At 43.7% G+C, this 16,449-nt stretch overlaps 1 protein-coding gene across 2 annotated transcripts; it reads left to right on the top strand.

Moving 5' to 3' along the window:
* Positions 1 to 1,342: 1,342 nt before the first annotated feature.
* On the top strand, positions 1,343 to 8,032 carry NKX6-1 (NK6 homeobox 1). 2 transcript variants are annotated; one of them, XR_006290462.1, is made up of 4 exons: positions 1,343 to 1,904; positions 3,403 to 3,575; positions 6,563 to 7,165; positions 7,403 to 7,916. XR_006290462.1 is itself a non-coding variant. In XM_037896424.2 (3 exons), the coding sequence occupies exons 1-3, from the start codon at positions 1,343 to 1,345 to the stop codon at positions 6,812 to 6,814; spliced, it is 987 nt and encodes a 328-aa protein (XP_037752352.1). In that variant the 3' UTR covers positions 6,815 to 8,032. The 2 variants fall into 2 exon arrangements, 1 of the variants encoding a protein (XP_037752352.1); XM_037896424.2 differs by having other exon boundaries at positions 6,563 to 8,032.
* The last annotated feature ends 8,417 nt before the right edge of the window (positions 8,033 to 16,449 follow it).

Here is a 16,449-nt window from a genome sequence, read left to right as displayed (position 1 = left end):
GCCAGCCCTCTCCGCTCCAGCCAGTCAGGCGGGGGGGGGGGGTGCGGGGGTTGGGTTCGGCGCTGGTTCTCCGGGCATCACAATGGGCCGGGTCCTGTAGGGAGGCGTCAGCCTCGGCCCCTCCTCTGATTGCTGCTGCTGACTGACGCCTCTCCAAGTTCTTGGCTTGCCCCTTAGCTAAAGGAGGCAGAGAGTGATGAAAATGTTTTATTACCTTTGAGAGCTTCATCTGAACTGTCAGAGCCAGCCACAGAGAGAGAGAGAGACTTTAGCTGGGAGGGGAGGAGGACACCAAACTAACCAAGCCAAAGGAGTCCGGGGAGGGGAGGGGAGGGGATGAGAGGAAGGTGAGAAGGAGATAAAGGAGGATCCAGACGCGAACGCAAACCAGACACAGTCACAGAAGTGATGCTTGGGACAGAGAAGAGAGAAGCAGCAGCAGCAAACCCAGAGCCAGAGTCTCCTTGAAGCCCCCCGACTTGTATTTGACAACCAGATGTCAGGGACCGGAGGGAGGGGGAGAGAAGCAATGGGAAGGCATTGATGTCTCAGGAGAAAGGAGGGGATCTCTCCTGCGTGCAGCATCCAGATCAGGGATCGGAGAGGAGGAGCAGAAGACCCCTTCGGACTTGATGTTTTATTCCGAGGAAGGCACAATCCTCCGGACACCAGCGTGAGAGGAGGGGAGAGGGGGCTGCTGGGGCGGCTCCAGAGAACTGACCGCTCTCCCGTAACCAAACAGGCACCGAGTGGGGATCTGTGGCTTGGTTTCATTCTCTACCAGCTGGCGCTTGGTGGTTTTTTTTTTTTTTTTAATTTTTATTTTTTAAGTATTTTGTGGGGCTAGGAGGACTCTGTTTCCCCCTCCCTCCCGTGTGTGTGTGTGTGTGTGGGAGGCTGAGACAGGACTTTGGGGCTGACAGAGACTGTGAAACCCCCCTGCACCACGGGAGAACATTTCTTTGGAGAGAGAGAGAGACACACACACACACACAGCAACTTGGAAGAGTTGCTGCTGCTGCTTCTTTGCGGTCCTCGCCTTCGCATTTACAGACCCCCCCCCCCCGCCTTCTGCGGCTCCCCCTTCCCTCTGCACCGCCACCGGGTCCTTCCTCCTCGGGCCCCCGCGCAGGGCACCTGCCCTCGCCTTCGGAGCCCCCGCACCCTCTGCCGGGACATCGCCCCTGCCCCCGGCACCCTCCCAGCGGGACAAGCCCCCCGCTTAGCAGCCCGCCCCCCTTCTCCCCTCGCACCCCCCCGCCGGACGCTGCCCCCCGCGGCCTCTTCCCGGACCCCCCCGCGGGCGCCCCGCTGCCCTCCCCCGGCGGCCGGCGGCGCGGCGATGCTGGCGGTGGGGCAGATGGACGGCAGCCCCCGGCAGAGCGCCTTCCTGCTCGGCAGCCCGCCCCTGGCCGCCCTGCACAGCATGGCCGAGATGAAGACCCCGCTGTACCCGGCGTACCCGCTGCCCGCCGGGCCGGCCTCCTCCTCCTCCTCCTCCGCCTCGGCCTCCCCGTCCCCGCCGCTGGGCTCCCCCAACCCGGCCGGCCTCAAGCCGCCGGCCCTGGCCAGCCCCCCGCAGCAGCTCTCGGCCGCCACCCCGCACGGCATCAACGACATCCTGAGCCGGCCCTCCGTGCCCCTGGCCGGGGCCGCCCTGGCCTCCGCGTCGCCCTCCGGCTCCTCCTCGTCCCCCGCCGGCCTCCTGGCCGGCCTGCCCCGCTTCAGCAGCCTCAGCCCCCCGCCGCCGCCCCCCGGGCTCTACTTCAGCCCCAGCGCCGCCGCCGTGGCCGTGGGCCGCTACCCCAAGCCCCTGGCCGAGCTGCCCGGCCGGACCCCGATCTTCTGGCCCGGGGTGATGCAGAGTCCGCCCTGGAGAGACGCGCGCCTCGCCTGCACCCCCCGTGAGTACCGCCGCCCCGGCTGTGGCTGGAGGGGGGTGGGCTGCTTTCCTAGCACAGGCAATTGCCCCTACTTGTTCGGGTGACGTCCCCGCCCCCGGAATCTGCCCTGGGGGCAGCTCCAGCACGGCCTGGGTCACCCTCCTCCCCCTATTCCTTGCCTCCCGCTCAGTCCTGGTGCTCAGACTTTGGTTGCTTGCAATGCACGCCACAGGGCTGCAGGGCGCTGGTTAGCGGGAGAGGCAACGAACTTATTTAGGGCTTGCTGTACTTCAGTGCATCCTTTTACCCCCCCCCCCGACCCCTTATCCCACTTTTATTTGGGGAGTGAGAAGGGGAAATGCTGCCCCCAGTGATTTTGTGTAGGAAGTAGTATGATCAGTGGTGAATCGATTCAAGGTGTTTTTGTTTTACTCACCCACATCATCCTGTTAGCTGCATTTTGGTTCAGTGCTTGGTACAGTTAGCACGGTGTTGCTTTTGCTGCCTTTACTTTTTCTCCTGCTCCTGCTTCATCTCTGACTTTCTACTTACTTCTACTTCATGCTGCCTGAATGCCCTCTGGCGTATACCAGTTAGCATTTGCTCCCATCTTTAATTGCAGGCACCTTCTGTAAAAAATAGAAGGGTTAGTTAGGAGATGTGTCTGATAGGGCAAAGAAAAGCTGTAGTGTCCCAGATTTCTCAGGGATAAAAGTTTTAAAGGCCAAACCCTTCTTCCCCTGCCCGTTCAGAGAGAGGCTTTTATAAACTCGGGACGTTTATGCCTCGTGTTTTCTCTCTCTCTTTATTTTGATGCTGCGACACTTCCAAGTTCCTGTAACGGTTTTCTTATTACTGATGACTTTTGTAACACTGAGCACAGTGATGTTCCAAGCTTAGATTTGAAAGGGTTGGCTTTACTAAAACCGTTTTGATCATTGTGCATACTAGAATCCTTACAATAACAAACAGTTACTGTCTGAACACCTGAAAGCACATGTTAAATGATGAAAATATATGACATGCATTATTTGACTTGTTGGCAATTTAGACACTCACAGCTGGGGTGTGTGTATGTGTCTATGAAAGCACTGAAAATGTCAAGTTATTGCTTACGAATAATGGGAAGTTTTTACAAAAACAGTTTTCTCATTTTATTTTTCCTAAAAGGACTTTTAAGTTGAAATATCTCTGATTCAACTCCGCCTCCCCCTTCCCCTTTTTTGAGTTTGGGTCATGCACAAACTTTCCCCAAGAAGAACCCTTTATAGTAACCTACTTTTATCGATTACCGTTTTTGTGGGAGAGTAATTTTTGCCTGCTCAGAATTTATACCCTCTAAAGAAAGGGGCGTCAGGAAAAGATATGCATCGCTTTGAACCTGGCAACATTTTAATAGGGAATTCGTTCCTCCATGTATAGAAAAAAAAAACCTTTCCCTTGACAGCAAATTTCATAGCTAAGCACTTTTCCAAATGAACAGATTAACATATCTGTCTATGCATTCATTCTTTTCCAGATCAAGGTTCAATTTTGCTGGATAAAGACGGAAAGAGAAAACATACAAGACCCACTTTTTCTGGCCAGCAGATTTTCGCCCTGGAAAAGACTTTTGAGCAGACCAAATATTTAGCAGGACCAGAGAGAGCCAGGCTAGCCTATTCACTGGGGATGACAGAGAGTCAAGTCAAGGTGAGATGATCATGTCAAACATTAGATAAGAGACTCAAGCCCACACATTGCTGAGACTGGGCGGAGTGTGAAAAATACATATACAAAGGAGCCCTGATATAAGATATTGATGAACAAAAGGAATCAGGCGCATGCCTTTGAAATCAGGTTAATCTTAAATGGATACGTATGCTCTGCACATACACCATTACTGCCAGAACAAAGCCATTGCAAAATATTATTGCTAACTAAATCCGTTGCATAGATGGCTCCTTTTAGTATATTAAAAAAGGCACTTAGGTTGGCAATTATTTGCAGTTTATAATTAATAGTGTTATTTATGAGAATATGGCATAATTTTTAAAACCGTAATTTATTTTAAAATAATTTAAAATTAGGAATGCTTATAAAATTACCCCAAAATATTATGTTTACTGTGCCATAAAATTGGGAGAGGTAAGGAGTAATATTGTTGAATACTTAAATACAAACAAGTGTAGTCTGTGTTAGAAGGCTAATACTTGGACAATACATTTTCTGACTCTGTAGCCATGCAATGTTTGGTCATTAGATGTTGAAATGATTACGACAAATAGTTAAAATGTGATATCGTTCTCCTGGCTAAGGGCAAAACACAAATTTGTGCATGTTTGGGATCCAGTGTGCTTACAATGGTTCAAACTTTAGAGATCATGCCTTGAATGGGAAAGGAATTGAGCTAGCAAGCATAAAGTGGATCGGATGGTTTACACATTCCCTCCCCGAATCTGTTTATTTTAGCTAAACACTGAAATATTTCACAGAGATACGGTTTTGATAAGTTAAAATGCTAATGCGGGCTACTGCGTGTTTCTTGTTCAGGGAATTGTATTTAAAGATAAATTCTCTATGCTGCTTTTTAACAAATGTAACAGTTTCTGTGTTAAGGGGCCTCTTTATGGATTCTCATTCTCTCAGAGTTATCTGGAGCCCCTCATTTGTCACTGTAAATATGTCTAAATGGCTGTGAATAAATTGTTACGGCCCGTACAATGAAAATAACAACCCCCTCCTCTTACTCTGCCCTTTCTAAGATAAAATATGTAACAGAAGAGGGGACATTAGAGAACTATTCAATGTGAAATGTTTATTGTCACATATGAGCAGGATTAAAGTACTGTGTAGTCACTGAGTGTACTGGAAGTGTAGTTAGATTTGTTTCCTTTCAAATGAACGCTTTCACTCCATGTATAGGAATCGTTCTGCGACACTGAAATTATGTTTTGCATAATAGGATTCGTGACTTGGATTTTAGAGAGGAAGAAATCCAAACAACCTGTAAATTGTTCCTTTCTTTTACAACAAATTTTTAATCTATTTTAATGTATTGTATAAATGTAATTTCATCTTTAAAAGCCATAGCAATAAAAAAATTGCATTTTTAACCTGATGACGCAGCACAGAGCAAGTTTCTGAGACCAGTTAGCCTTTCCTCTAACTATTTGACTATTTGAATTTAGAACATTAGAAACACATGCTTTTCACTTGAATTACATTTAGGACTACAGACAACATCTAAATAAAGACGCATATGTTTTCATGGGAGATGGTGTCCCATCAAGTTTGATCCATGTTAGTTGAGTTTTGATTAAACAAACTGAACAGGCAAAAACATAGTAGGGGAGAGAGGAGGAAAAGAAGAAATGTAGATCTTAACAGAAAATTAAGAGGAGTAAAATTATTCCTGCCCTCCATTAGTATGAAAAGGTTGGTTTAAAAGTCTCCAAGGCTCGTTTTGAAACTCCATAAAATAAAATAAAAATAAAATAAAATAAAATAAATAAAAAGCAAGTGAACCAAAACCGCACAAAATGCTCCTTCATCAGAACAAAAAGCAACTGAAATATGCCTGGACCCTGAAAAATTCTTTAACTACCAATAGTAACTCTGCAGTAGCAAAGGCAAGAATTCTGTGGTGATAACAACACTACAGTAATAATTATAATAACTTAGAATGATAATAATAATAATGATAATAACCACAATATGAATACTAAGCATACCATGGTAGCCAATAATAGTATGATATGCATACTGGTAACTTAATATTAATAATTACAGATATGGTATGAATATTAATCTGTAGTAATAATAATAATAAAAGTATAGCACAAATACCAATCATTATATGGTAACAGTAGTAATGGCTGTATGGTGATAATTATAATTTTAGGTTAATAACTATTATATGAATACTTAAGTGTCTGTGGTAATAAAATAATTATTTATGAATACCTTATGGTATAATAACAATAATAATTATATAGCATAGTAATAACTATTATATCAGGGATACTAATAACACTGTGGTAAGATTAATAGTAATAACTATTGGTGTGGATATTAATCCCTCTATAGTAGCAATAACTTCATCATATTAATAACTAAGATACCAACACTATCGCGACAACAGTAGTACTTATATCGTATGTCTGACGATAATTCTATTACAATAATTATGGAATGAATATAAATAACTGTGTTAGTAATAATACACCTGGGATGAACACTAGTAGGTGTATGGAAATAAGAAAACAATACTATGTACTGACTAGTAATACCTCTGCAGTGGTAATAACACCATAGTAGTAATAACGTTGACGATGGTACAAATACTAATCACTGTTCGCTAGTGGTGATCAGCATGGTATGGATACGAATAAGTGGATGGTAGGACTAGTCACCACAACTCTGTGATGGGGAGACTGGTACCTCCATGGGGGTAACAGCTGTGCTACGGATGCTAAAAATTTGGTGGTGGCAGAAATAACAAGAGCTCTGGTAGGAATCCTGCGGGCTGGCTGGTGCTACCAGCAGCTCCTGGGTGGTGCTAAGCTCCCGGTGGCGCTGAGGGTCACAAGCAGAGTACAGATGTGGTGGCTGGCTTTGACCTGCCCCGGGTCAGTAATTCCCCCCTTCTCTCTCTCTCTCTCTCTCTCTCTCTGTTCGCTGCGGCTGGGCCCCTGCAGGTTTGGTTCCAGAACCGGCGCACCAAGTGGCGGAAGAAGCATGCGGCCGAGATGGCCACGGCTAAGAAGAAGCAGGACTCGGAGACCGAGAGGCTGAAGGGGGCCTCGGAGAACGAGGAGGAGGACGATGACTACAACAAGCCTCTGGACCCTAACTCGGACGACGAGAAAATCACCCAGCTGCTGAAGAAACACAAGTCGAGCAGCAGCAGCTTGCTCCTGCACACATCTGAGAACGAGAGTTCCTCTTAAAGGGGTTTCAGAGGAGGGGGCCGGGGCCCAGGCGGACTCGGAGGACACTTGCTATTTTCTGAGATGTTGTACATATCTATTTTTCTAGACTTTATCAGCTGTCGGAGAGGAAAGAGGCAGAAAAAGACGGCGAGTAAACAAACATCCAAACCCAGCGCCCCCCTGCTCCTCTGGCCTGGCCCTTGGCCGCTGGTGCTGTTGTTGTAGGGTCGCAGGGGGGCTGTCTGAGTGGTCCCTCTTCTTTTGCAGACTCCAGGGCAGCTGAGGGGGAAAGGAGGGACCTACTTCCACCCACACAGCTCCTGCTGGGCGGACTAAAGCAACCTGTTGAAGGCTCTTTGTAAATAAATCGTGAGTCACACTGACTATAGAAGTTACTTTACTGTGAATATTTAAAATGTAAAATACTTTTTTTTTTTTTAATAGAAAGGGTTGGGTTGGGTCCTACCCACCACCACCTCCACCCCCTTGTCTGGCTTTTTAAAAAGATCTGTTCTTTTGAATAGTGAATTGTGGAATATAAATGCTGGGATTAGTTTGTGGTCTCTTCCCCCACCTTCGCTGCTTATTCTGAACTTTCTCCTGCAGATCTTGATTCCCTTCTAATTTGAACTGAGGCCCTCCATTAACGGCATCTATTAAGAGATTTGAAACAAACAGTCTACTGATGTTTTGCCAAGTATGACGAAGTCTTTGCTGGAACACCCCCTCCCATTCTGAAATTGCACCCGCCCTGAATGCTATTTATTAGTATTTTTTTAAATACTATTTTTGGACGGTGGGGGTGGGGCAAATTTAAATAGTTTCCTTTAATTTAACCCATTTCCAATAAAATGCGTGTTAAAAGTAGCTGGTGGGAATTGTTACAACCACTTTCAGTCGAAAATATAAAAAATCATTTAGATGCTGTAATTGAATTTAAAGTGTGTTTTCTTTTGTATTATAAAGAATACTATAGAATGTAAATTGTTTTCTTTTTAAAGCTAATAATGATGATATATTAGCATCTTAACATTTATTAATTAATTTATATTAAAATAATTCGGTTTGTAAAGAGAAGAGCCCTTTGCAAGACCAGTTAAATGTAATGCACTTTCTGTTAAAAAAAAAAAAAAAAGATAAATCAATTAAAACCAATTTAAAGACGTTTGTTGCCTCGACTAAAGGGTACAGATAATCTGATCTCATCAGAGATTAAATAATAAAACTGACGGTACGAAAAAAGATAACTTGGGTTCTTTTGTTCATTTCCAGGAACATTTAAAAAAAAAAACTATGTAAAATATCACTTCCTCCAGAAGGTTCAAGAGTAATACAAATAAAATAAGCGATCGTTTATTTGGAAAATATAAAGTTGCTATTCCTGGTGTGTATTTTTTTCATGAGGGCTCTTTTCCTTTTGTAGAACCTCTCTGGAGAATTCAGGAAGTCGTAATTTCCATATATATCTGAGATAGGTTAATCTCAGGCCAATATAGGGTGTATTAACTTTTTAAGCAGCAAGCAACACAAGCCATTATCAGGGATGACATGTTAACATTATTATGGGAAAGATACTATTTTCCAGGAAGAAAGCGATTAATAAGAGTCTAGCTAGGGGTCTAAAGTAAATGATTAGACCCAATATAGAAACAACTGTTTTAAATCGAAACGCGTTGTTTAGCTATGATCATTTCCATATCTAAACAGTGGATAACTATTGTTATTTCTTTTGTGGCTGAACTTAAGCAAACATAAACGCTGAGAGTTGAGCAAAGTAATCAGTTATTCTGCAGTTTAGAAAAATATTACTATTGTGTCCGGTTATATGAGGTATTTGATTTTTAAACAAAAGCAGGGAAACAACACTTTCCTGAAGCAACATCTTCACTTAAACTCTAGAGGGCCTGACTCTGTATATTGAGTAGATGTTTTGTCTGAGTAAGGCGTTTAGGATCGGGTCCAGAGGAATTTATGTACCGGTACGTTTTTACAAATATAAACGATAAGGTGCATTTATTTCTCTCAATGTTTTCCCAGCACAGCTTTTACCAGCGTATAAGGTTCCAAGGTATGGCATCTAAATTCCACTCTGCTCTTCCAAAAGGTGACTTTGGAGCCTATATTTCCTTTGATAAAGCTGAATATTTCAAAATTGCAGGTTCACGATCTGCAGCATAAACCTGCCATTCTCTTCAGATTTTCACTTCTTCCTAAAATCTTTATAACGTATACAAAACCTGACTCTGAGACGTTAAGCTGTTTACAGGGCATCAAGTCAAAATGCTTCCAGTTTTGCAGTTATTCTTAAAACAAGGTGATTTAAAAAACAAACAAACAACCCATTCACCGTTGTCAACGTATCGATCATTTTTTACAGTTGCAAATACGACTCTCTCTTAGGACTGGATGCAAGTCCCTTGTTCAGTGATACCACAACACCGAGCCAACAGATCTGGAAGAGAAAAATGTGTGACCATTTCAAAACTCGCGCTGCCTTTTTTACATGCCCACACAAATGTCTTAAATTCTGTTCATTTTACTCAGTCTCGAGTAGCTTCAATAAATCAGCTTCTTTCTCAGATAACTGCTTCTGCTTTAAAGTGTTTATTCAATCCCAGACCAGGATTCATTTTATTTTATTTTGTAAATATGCGATTCTATTTTCCAAGGCGATTCTATTTTCCCTCAAAAGCTAGAGCAGTTTTAATTCTATATGTCCTGAGCAAAAATTCTGTATCACACAAAAACACTCCTTTTGTACACTTCTTGATACCGCACTTTGTGTGTCACTGAGCAATGGTTTGTATACAGCGGGCCATGTTGTACTGGTTTCTTTCTTTCTTTCTTTTTTTTTTTTTTTCCAGTTGACTGCAGCACTGACTTTGGCTTTCCAGTTAATTTACTTCTACACAGAGACCCAGCTGGCCATCAGTTGCAGTTGGCACTATAAAACTAGAATTATAGGGTAAAAAGCCCAACTCTGATCGCTTGGTTAGTTTGGTTTTGTCTAGGGTATTTGTGAAAAGAACAGTTTATTCATATGATCTCACTTTTTTCTTTGTGGTTAAGGCTTTGAAAACAAAATGGAGATTAGAGCGGGATGCAAAACATCCTTCACATCGAGTAGAGGACTTTTATGAAGAAAGCTAATAAATAATGTCACGATCATTGTTACAAATATCCTAGCTAACAACTAGGGATAAATGTCACTGGTTTTTATAAGGTTTAAAGTTCACCTGCTGAAATTTTAAAATCTGTGATCGGCACTGAATAGATCTCAGGAAAACAGAGCATAGACGCTCGCTTTGCCATACAGAAGAGAGCAATCGAACCACCAAGTTAGAATGTTGCTTAATTAAATAAGCTAGAATCGTGCTTAAACCAAACACCTCCACGACGTGCCAGTGTGTCTTTGCGCTGTCCACCAGTGGGGAAAGGTCCTGCTGGTTCAACTCATGTGAATAGTCTCAATTTAAGTAGAGTTTAATTTAAGCTAATTTAAAGCCAGTAAAATTTGAGGTTTGAGGAAAGCTCCTTTAGAGATTGACAGATGTCACGATGTGCCTGTTTAGATATATTTCCCTCCCCCTCTCATGGTATATTGAGGCACCAACCATTGAGAGCAGATGAATATGTCGGTTGCCATTTGTTTTCCCACTCTTCTCACTTTCCTTGACATTTTACCTGGGTGTTATATGGATTTCTATTTATTGTATTACAATCAGCCCAAGTAACACTTACATAAATAATGAAATAACGGGTGTTAATATGGCCCTCTCGCACAGTGCTCCTGACAAGTAGCGTTGTGTAATAGTGTCTAACTGTTCATCCGAAATCCTATGTAGATGAGTACATTAAAACAGTGTCAATTTAGGGGAGATCAACATCTCCCTGTCCATTGAGTTTGTCATCATCGCAAACACTAAAGGAGTGAAATTCCACTTGGGAACTCTCGCACTCGGCAGTTTAAAGAGACAGTAACTCTTTTGTTAATCATTGACAATAGCGCTGTATAATAATAACCGAGATAAATAGCAGATTTCATCTATACTCCCTATTTCAGGCTAATCTCAACAGCTTTGTCTACAGACAACTTTTTTTTTTAATGCGACCTTTGATGTAAACCCAGCTTCTCTATCTTGTGTGTTTTTCTGAGGGAGGGAAATAGAGTCTGTTATTTCAGTATTTACCCTCCCTTATTCTTTGACATTTGTATCCTCCTGAGAGCAGACGAGTAAGATACTGCGAGATAAACTTCTCACTATTTAACATGAGGATTTGATGGGATCCATCATGCTTTTTAACACGACCATTTTACAAATCAGCCAGAGAAGTCGCAACGGAAACCCCATGCCTTAATTTCCAATTAATCTTTGAACTAGAAGAAATCAGTATTATTTTGATCAAACAACCATAACCCACCGATAATATTCTGAGCCGAACAAAAAAATCCCTTTCTTTTACATATAATACTCAATCTTACGCAGAAGACACAGATGTTGCATAGTATATCCTGGGTATCTGTCTGCTCTCAGGCCCCTCACTGATAATAAGGAAAACTGCAGGAAAAACTGATCATTAGTGTTAAAATCCTAACATGGGTTTGTAATCTGGCTACCTTTCTCAGCAATATGAAATATACCCCGGGATCTAAGAACTGACAAACGCAAATATTATTATTCAACATACAGGGCTATCTGCAACAATGGAGATTATTTCAGAAATATATTGGAGAGTCTATTAGAAAAGGTAGTTTCGTAAAGTCATTATTTTACTCTTTGGTCATAAAATATTTGTCAAAATAGAACAAACTATAGCATGCATCTGTATAACTTATATAAGTATGTCTCTGTTCCTATAGCTGTAAAAGTTATAAATTATACATTAGAATAACATATATATGTTAAATAAATATTCCCATGTGAGGGGGCCCAATCCTGCATTCTTGTTTCAGGCAAGGCTCACACGGAACTCAATGGAACGTCTGCCTGAGTACATGCAAATCAGGGCTCATAATTCAAATTGTGGGCCAAACTCCGCTCGCTTGACTGGGTTTCCCCGATTTCACGGGGCTGCTGGAGTGAACAGACAACGGATCAGGTTTTGGCCTTGTCTGTTCCATTTTGCCTTAGGTGTGAAACCAGCTGCCTCTGATCTGGGTAAGTTTTCAGTGGCAAATACAAGCATCCCCTTCTTGGCACGTTGTTTGTCAACCCCAAACGTGTTATGATGGGAACTGACAGCTAAGAGCAAACGTCCCAGTGATCTGGCGAATTCAAAAAGAGAAAACCGTGCTTTCCCCGCTCTGGGCATCTAGCGCTCCGTTCTTGTAGGGGCTTGGACGTAGCTGACCCATCTCATACACGCAAAGACACTGCACGGTGAAAAGGTTTGCCCCTGAGCGGCCTCTTTGCTTTGATCTGTCTCCGTCTAAACGACTCTGTAAGCTGTGCCAGGCTGGACAGATGCTCCCCATTTTCGTGACCGTGCTGCCTTGGGACTCAGCCCAGTGCGAGGTAGTTGCCACCAGTGGAGACAACATACATATTTATATGGAGCTAACGTGCCAAGGGGGAGGCTAGGGGAAAGGAATGAAAACGGAAAATCAGAGGCTGAGACACATTCAGCGCTCAGGAGCTATTTGGTATTGACTTCATCATAGCACCCACGTAATAATGAGGACAAATTCTAGTCCAACTCGAGTCAATGGCATCTATGGAAGGTGGCTCTCAATGTTCAGGATCCATCACAACTACTAGACTGATTCGCACGCCAAGGGGAGTGGCCTGGTCCCATTCAATACATGAGATTTCCCATCTTCAGACCAGCCAGTCAAGAGGCACCAGAATTTGCCCCGGGACTGGCAGATCTCTGGACATTAGCTGGCCAGAGTGAGAAGGGCAATGGATCGGGGCTGCGTTGTATCTGGTCCTCCAAGCTCTGTTCTACCAGGTCACTTTTCCCCATTCCTTCTGCATTGCTGTCCAGATCAAGTCTGTCTAGCTCGGTGGTTGATTGGTGTTTGGCTAGGCAAGATTACTGTACGTAGAAACGGACTTGTGTCCTAGTCTTTGCCCCATGAGCAGAGTTAGTGTGGGAAAGACGTTGTCCCCCCATGCTAAATTGTGGGATGGGATAGATGCCTTCCCTGCCAGGGTCACCTTCTGTAAGATGGGTGGTATGGGATAGTTATATGGACCTGACATTTTCAGGACCTGGTGCACATACAACAATGGTTTAGATTAGGAATTTGATTGCCACAAGTTCATATGGTAGGAGTCCTTAACAGCACAGGATGGGGAAAATGTAGCCCTTGGTTCCCTAAAAACATAGGCACAGAGCAGGGTTGAAGGACCTAACGTTTACGTTTGGGGTGAAGTAAAACTTTACAGTCAACTACAGACCAGGGGTTCCTTCCTGGTAGGCCCATGGGCAGGGCCTTGGTGGGTAAATAAAGGAATCTTAGCTCATGGTTTTTCATGGCATAAAGAGATACAGAAGACCACTGATCTCAAAGGAGCTTTGGGATCACTGGAGACCAAGGGGCAGAATCTGATACTCTTACTCAACTTGAATAGCACTTTACTCCAGGAGTAGTCTCATTGATTTCTATGGGCTTACACCTGGAGTAGTGTTACTCATCCTGAGTAATGGGTTATCAGAATCTGGCCCTAACTTTGGGCAACGTAACTGGTCAGGTCATTCTCTGTTGGAGTTAATAAAATAACAAGCTACTTGATTAAAGTGAAGGTGACACGAATCACAATCTTTAATAAGTGTCCGGGTGGCATTATGGGATGGGATAAAAACCATGCTCTGAAGTGTCCCTAACCTCTGTTTACCATCACTTGATGATTACCTGTTCTGTTCATTCCCTCTTGGGGCACCTGCCATTGGCCACTGTCGGAAGACAGGATGATGGGCAAGAAGGACCATTGGTCTGACCCAGTCGGGCCGTTCTTATGTTTTGGAGGATGAGACTATGGCTAAAGGGAAAACGAGGTGGCTCATTTTCTTACACTTAAACAGCGCAAACAAAGAGAAAAATCTGACAGTGCCTCCCGGATTTGCAAAATAATGGCGAAAGCTTCGTGGAGTAAGACCCAAATAGCACTTTATAGTTATATTTTACGTCCTTCATATTACATCTCCTGTGCTAGATTCTATGTTGTACTGGCCAACAGGTCATTTTGAATTGAGCAGCCATGAGAATATGTATTGATTACTGGACTAAGCGCTATACGAATGTTTTGTTCTGGACAGTTCATCCTGTCATCCAAAGAAACTCTACTCCTGACCTGCACGGTGCCAAGTTCACATTATTGCCAATGGGGATGCACAGCCTGCTGAGAGCCTGGAAAGATGGGTTGTCTTTTCATAGTAAAAATAGTGGCGCAATGCAAACGAGCCCTTGTGTGGTGCGCAGCGAAAGAAAAGTTACTCTTTGGGAAATGCAAGGTTCACTGGAATGCCCTGCTCGGTCACAGGAGTTGTTGCTCTTTGGATAGATTCACAGTGGAACAGACCGTAGAGTTTCTAAGAAACAAGGAATGGCTATCCCAAAAGGTATCAATCAACTTGTGTCCAAGCAGATTGTTTAACCAGAAACGCTAGGATCTGCTGCAATGTGTGGCTATTCAAAGAGCAACAACTTCAACTTCCCCTCGCTTCCTCTGAGTAGCGGGGAAATGTGCTTAAGCTTGTTTTCCTCTCCAGGGGATGGGGCTACCAGCAGAGGGCGCTGTTTGTCATTGACGTGCGAGCGCCCCTAGGAAGAACCGCGGCCCAGAAGTCGAGACAGCTGGGTATCGATTTGGAACGAAGGCCCAGGTTGCTTAGAGCCTTCAGGAGCATGTTCATTATATGCTAATTGAGGTCAGTGGGCACAAGGGTCCTCATGTTTCGCTGTCGCTGCTGTGATCAGCAAACTCCTTCCGTGTCCTGACAGAGCCGAGGAGGAGAAATAAACATACAGTTACAAAGCTATAAGGATCGGGGTGCGTCTCTGCTCTGGGACAGCTTCCCGAGGATGGGTTTTCCGTAGGGAAATATGGCGGCAGCACCTAAACCTCCCAGCCCTAATCGATTCCTGGGGGTAGTGGAGAATAAAGGCACCAAAAGACGGTACTACGGGAAGAGGGGAAACCAGGAGCTGCCGAATAACATTCCCTGGGACGAAACTATTGTTCGTGCAATTTTTGGAAATGAATCAAAGGGTGTGAACAGCAATTACAGGCCAGTTGCTGATCCCACTGACTTCACTGGGAGTGGGCATATTACATTTCCAAAGTAATTCTGGATGTACAACCTCCTGTTAATGGTGGGATAAAAAGCCCCATTACTTGATTTGCGTCTCATTTTTGCCCTCTAGTCTAGTAGATGGGCCCCCTCTGTATGCGGAAGAGAATTCATAGAATCATAGAATATCAGGGTTGCAAGGGACCTCAGGAGGTCATCTAGTCCAACCCCTGCTCAAAGCAGGACCAACCCCCAATTTTTGACCCGATCCCCGAATGGCCCCCTCAAGGATTGAACTCACAACCCTGGGTTTAGCAGGCCAATAATGCTCAAACTACTGAGCTGAATAGTAGATGTATACAATGCATCCCCATAATGTTCGATCCTGCTTCCATTGAAACCAGGTTTTTGTTTTGTTTTGTTTTGCTTTTTGGATTGAGTTAGCAGGAGCAGGCACATGGAAAATAAGTGAGAAGAAGCAAGCAAACAACAAAAGATATAAACGAAGTTCTCTTTCCTTAGCTCTAAAATTCCGTGTTTTGTAAGAGAAAAATTAAAAAATAGCTCCCTGCGAAACCTTAATGGCCGCGGTTTTCTCTGGGTGACACGGAAGGCAAGGTATACAGATTTTTTCAGCCCATAAAACAGTCCATTTCAAATACAATCTTCAATTGCTATTCGAACTAATGCACATCATTCCCGCACGCGCCCAGCTTTTAATTATAAGTATTATGCAATACACAGTGAGCATTGGAAAGACTTAGAGGGATTTCCTTGACCCCCCTCAACTCGAATTTCATTTGGGGGGCTCTTTTTGGAAAAAATGGAGAAAAATGAAGGATTCACTCTCGTGAATATCTCTACTTAACAATGCAGGCTTTCCATTCCTAATACCCAGCAAGTCCATTCAAAAAAGAAAAAAAGGGAGGTATGTTAAATTTTTGGTCTTCAGATATGCTTGACTATTCCAAGGATGTATTTCTGAAGGGCGGAGGGCATTTCCTTAAGATTACCATTATATATATTGGCAATCTTATGTATTGGCTATATATATATATATATATTGCTCCTAACTTTACAACCCAACGTCCTCTTTTAACAATCTGCAAGAACAATTCAAAGATCGCTTTTTTCACCCCTCCCCAACTGGGAAGATAATTGTGCCTCATCAAAGATATGAGCCAATTAATAGTGGCTCAATTTCCTCTCTCAACTAGCCAGCTGCCAAGACCCGTTAGCGGAATTCCAACAGGCTGCCTGACACCGAATGCATTTCCTCCCTGACAAAAAATGGGAGAGATGACCAGCCACTCCATTATTATTACATTGAGTCCTGCTGTAGCCACTCTAGGTGGAAGGAGTGGAGGCTGGAGTGATGTGTAACGGTGTCATATTACCCTCTTAACAAAAGCGAC

This window comes from Chelonia mydas, chromosome 4 (genome assembly GCF_015237465.2).
Source record: "Chelonia mydas isolate rCheMyd1 chromosome 4, rCheMyd1.pri.v2, whole genome shotgun sequence".
NCBI classification, from domain to species: domain Eukaryota; kingdom Metazoa; phylum Chordata; order Testudines; family Cheloniidae; genus Chelonia; species Chelonia mydas.
The sequence above is the reverse complement of the archived record's forward strand: the minus strand, read 5'-3'. Positions and strand labels throughout refer to the sequence as shown.

What these genes read in the sequence shown, in the direction of transcription:
- NKX6-1 (XM_037896424.2), top strand. Translation starts at nt 1,343, where the DNA reads ATGCTGGCGGTGGGGCAGATGGACGGCAGCCCCCGGCAGAGCGCCTTC. An exon ending in GCGCCTCGCCTGCACCCCCC is followed by an intron (nt 1,905 to 3,402) that starts GTGAGTACCGCC and finishes ATTCTTTTCCAG; the next exon opens with ATCAAGGTTCAATTTTGCTG. An exon ending in TGACAGAGAGTCAAGTCAAG is followed by an intron (nt 3,576 to 6,562) that starts GTGAGATGATCA and finishes GGGCCCCTGCAG; the next exon opens with GTTTGGTTCCAGAACCGGCG.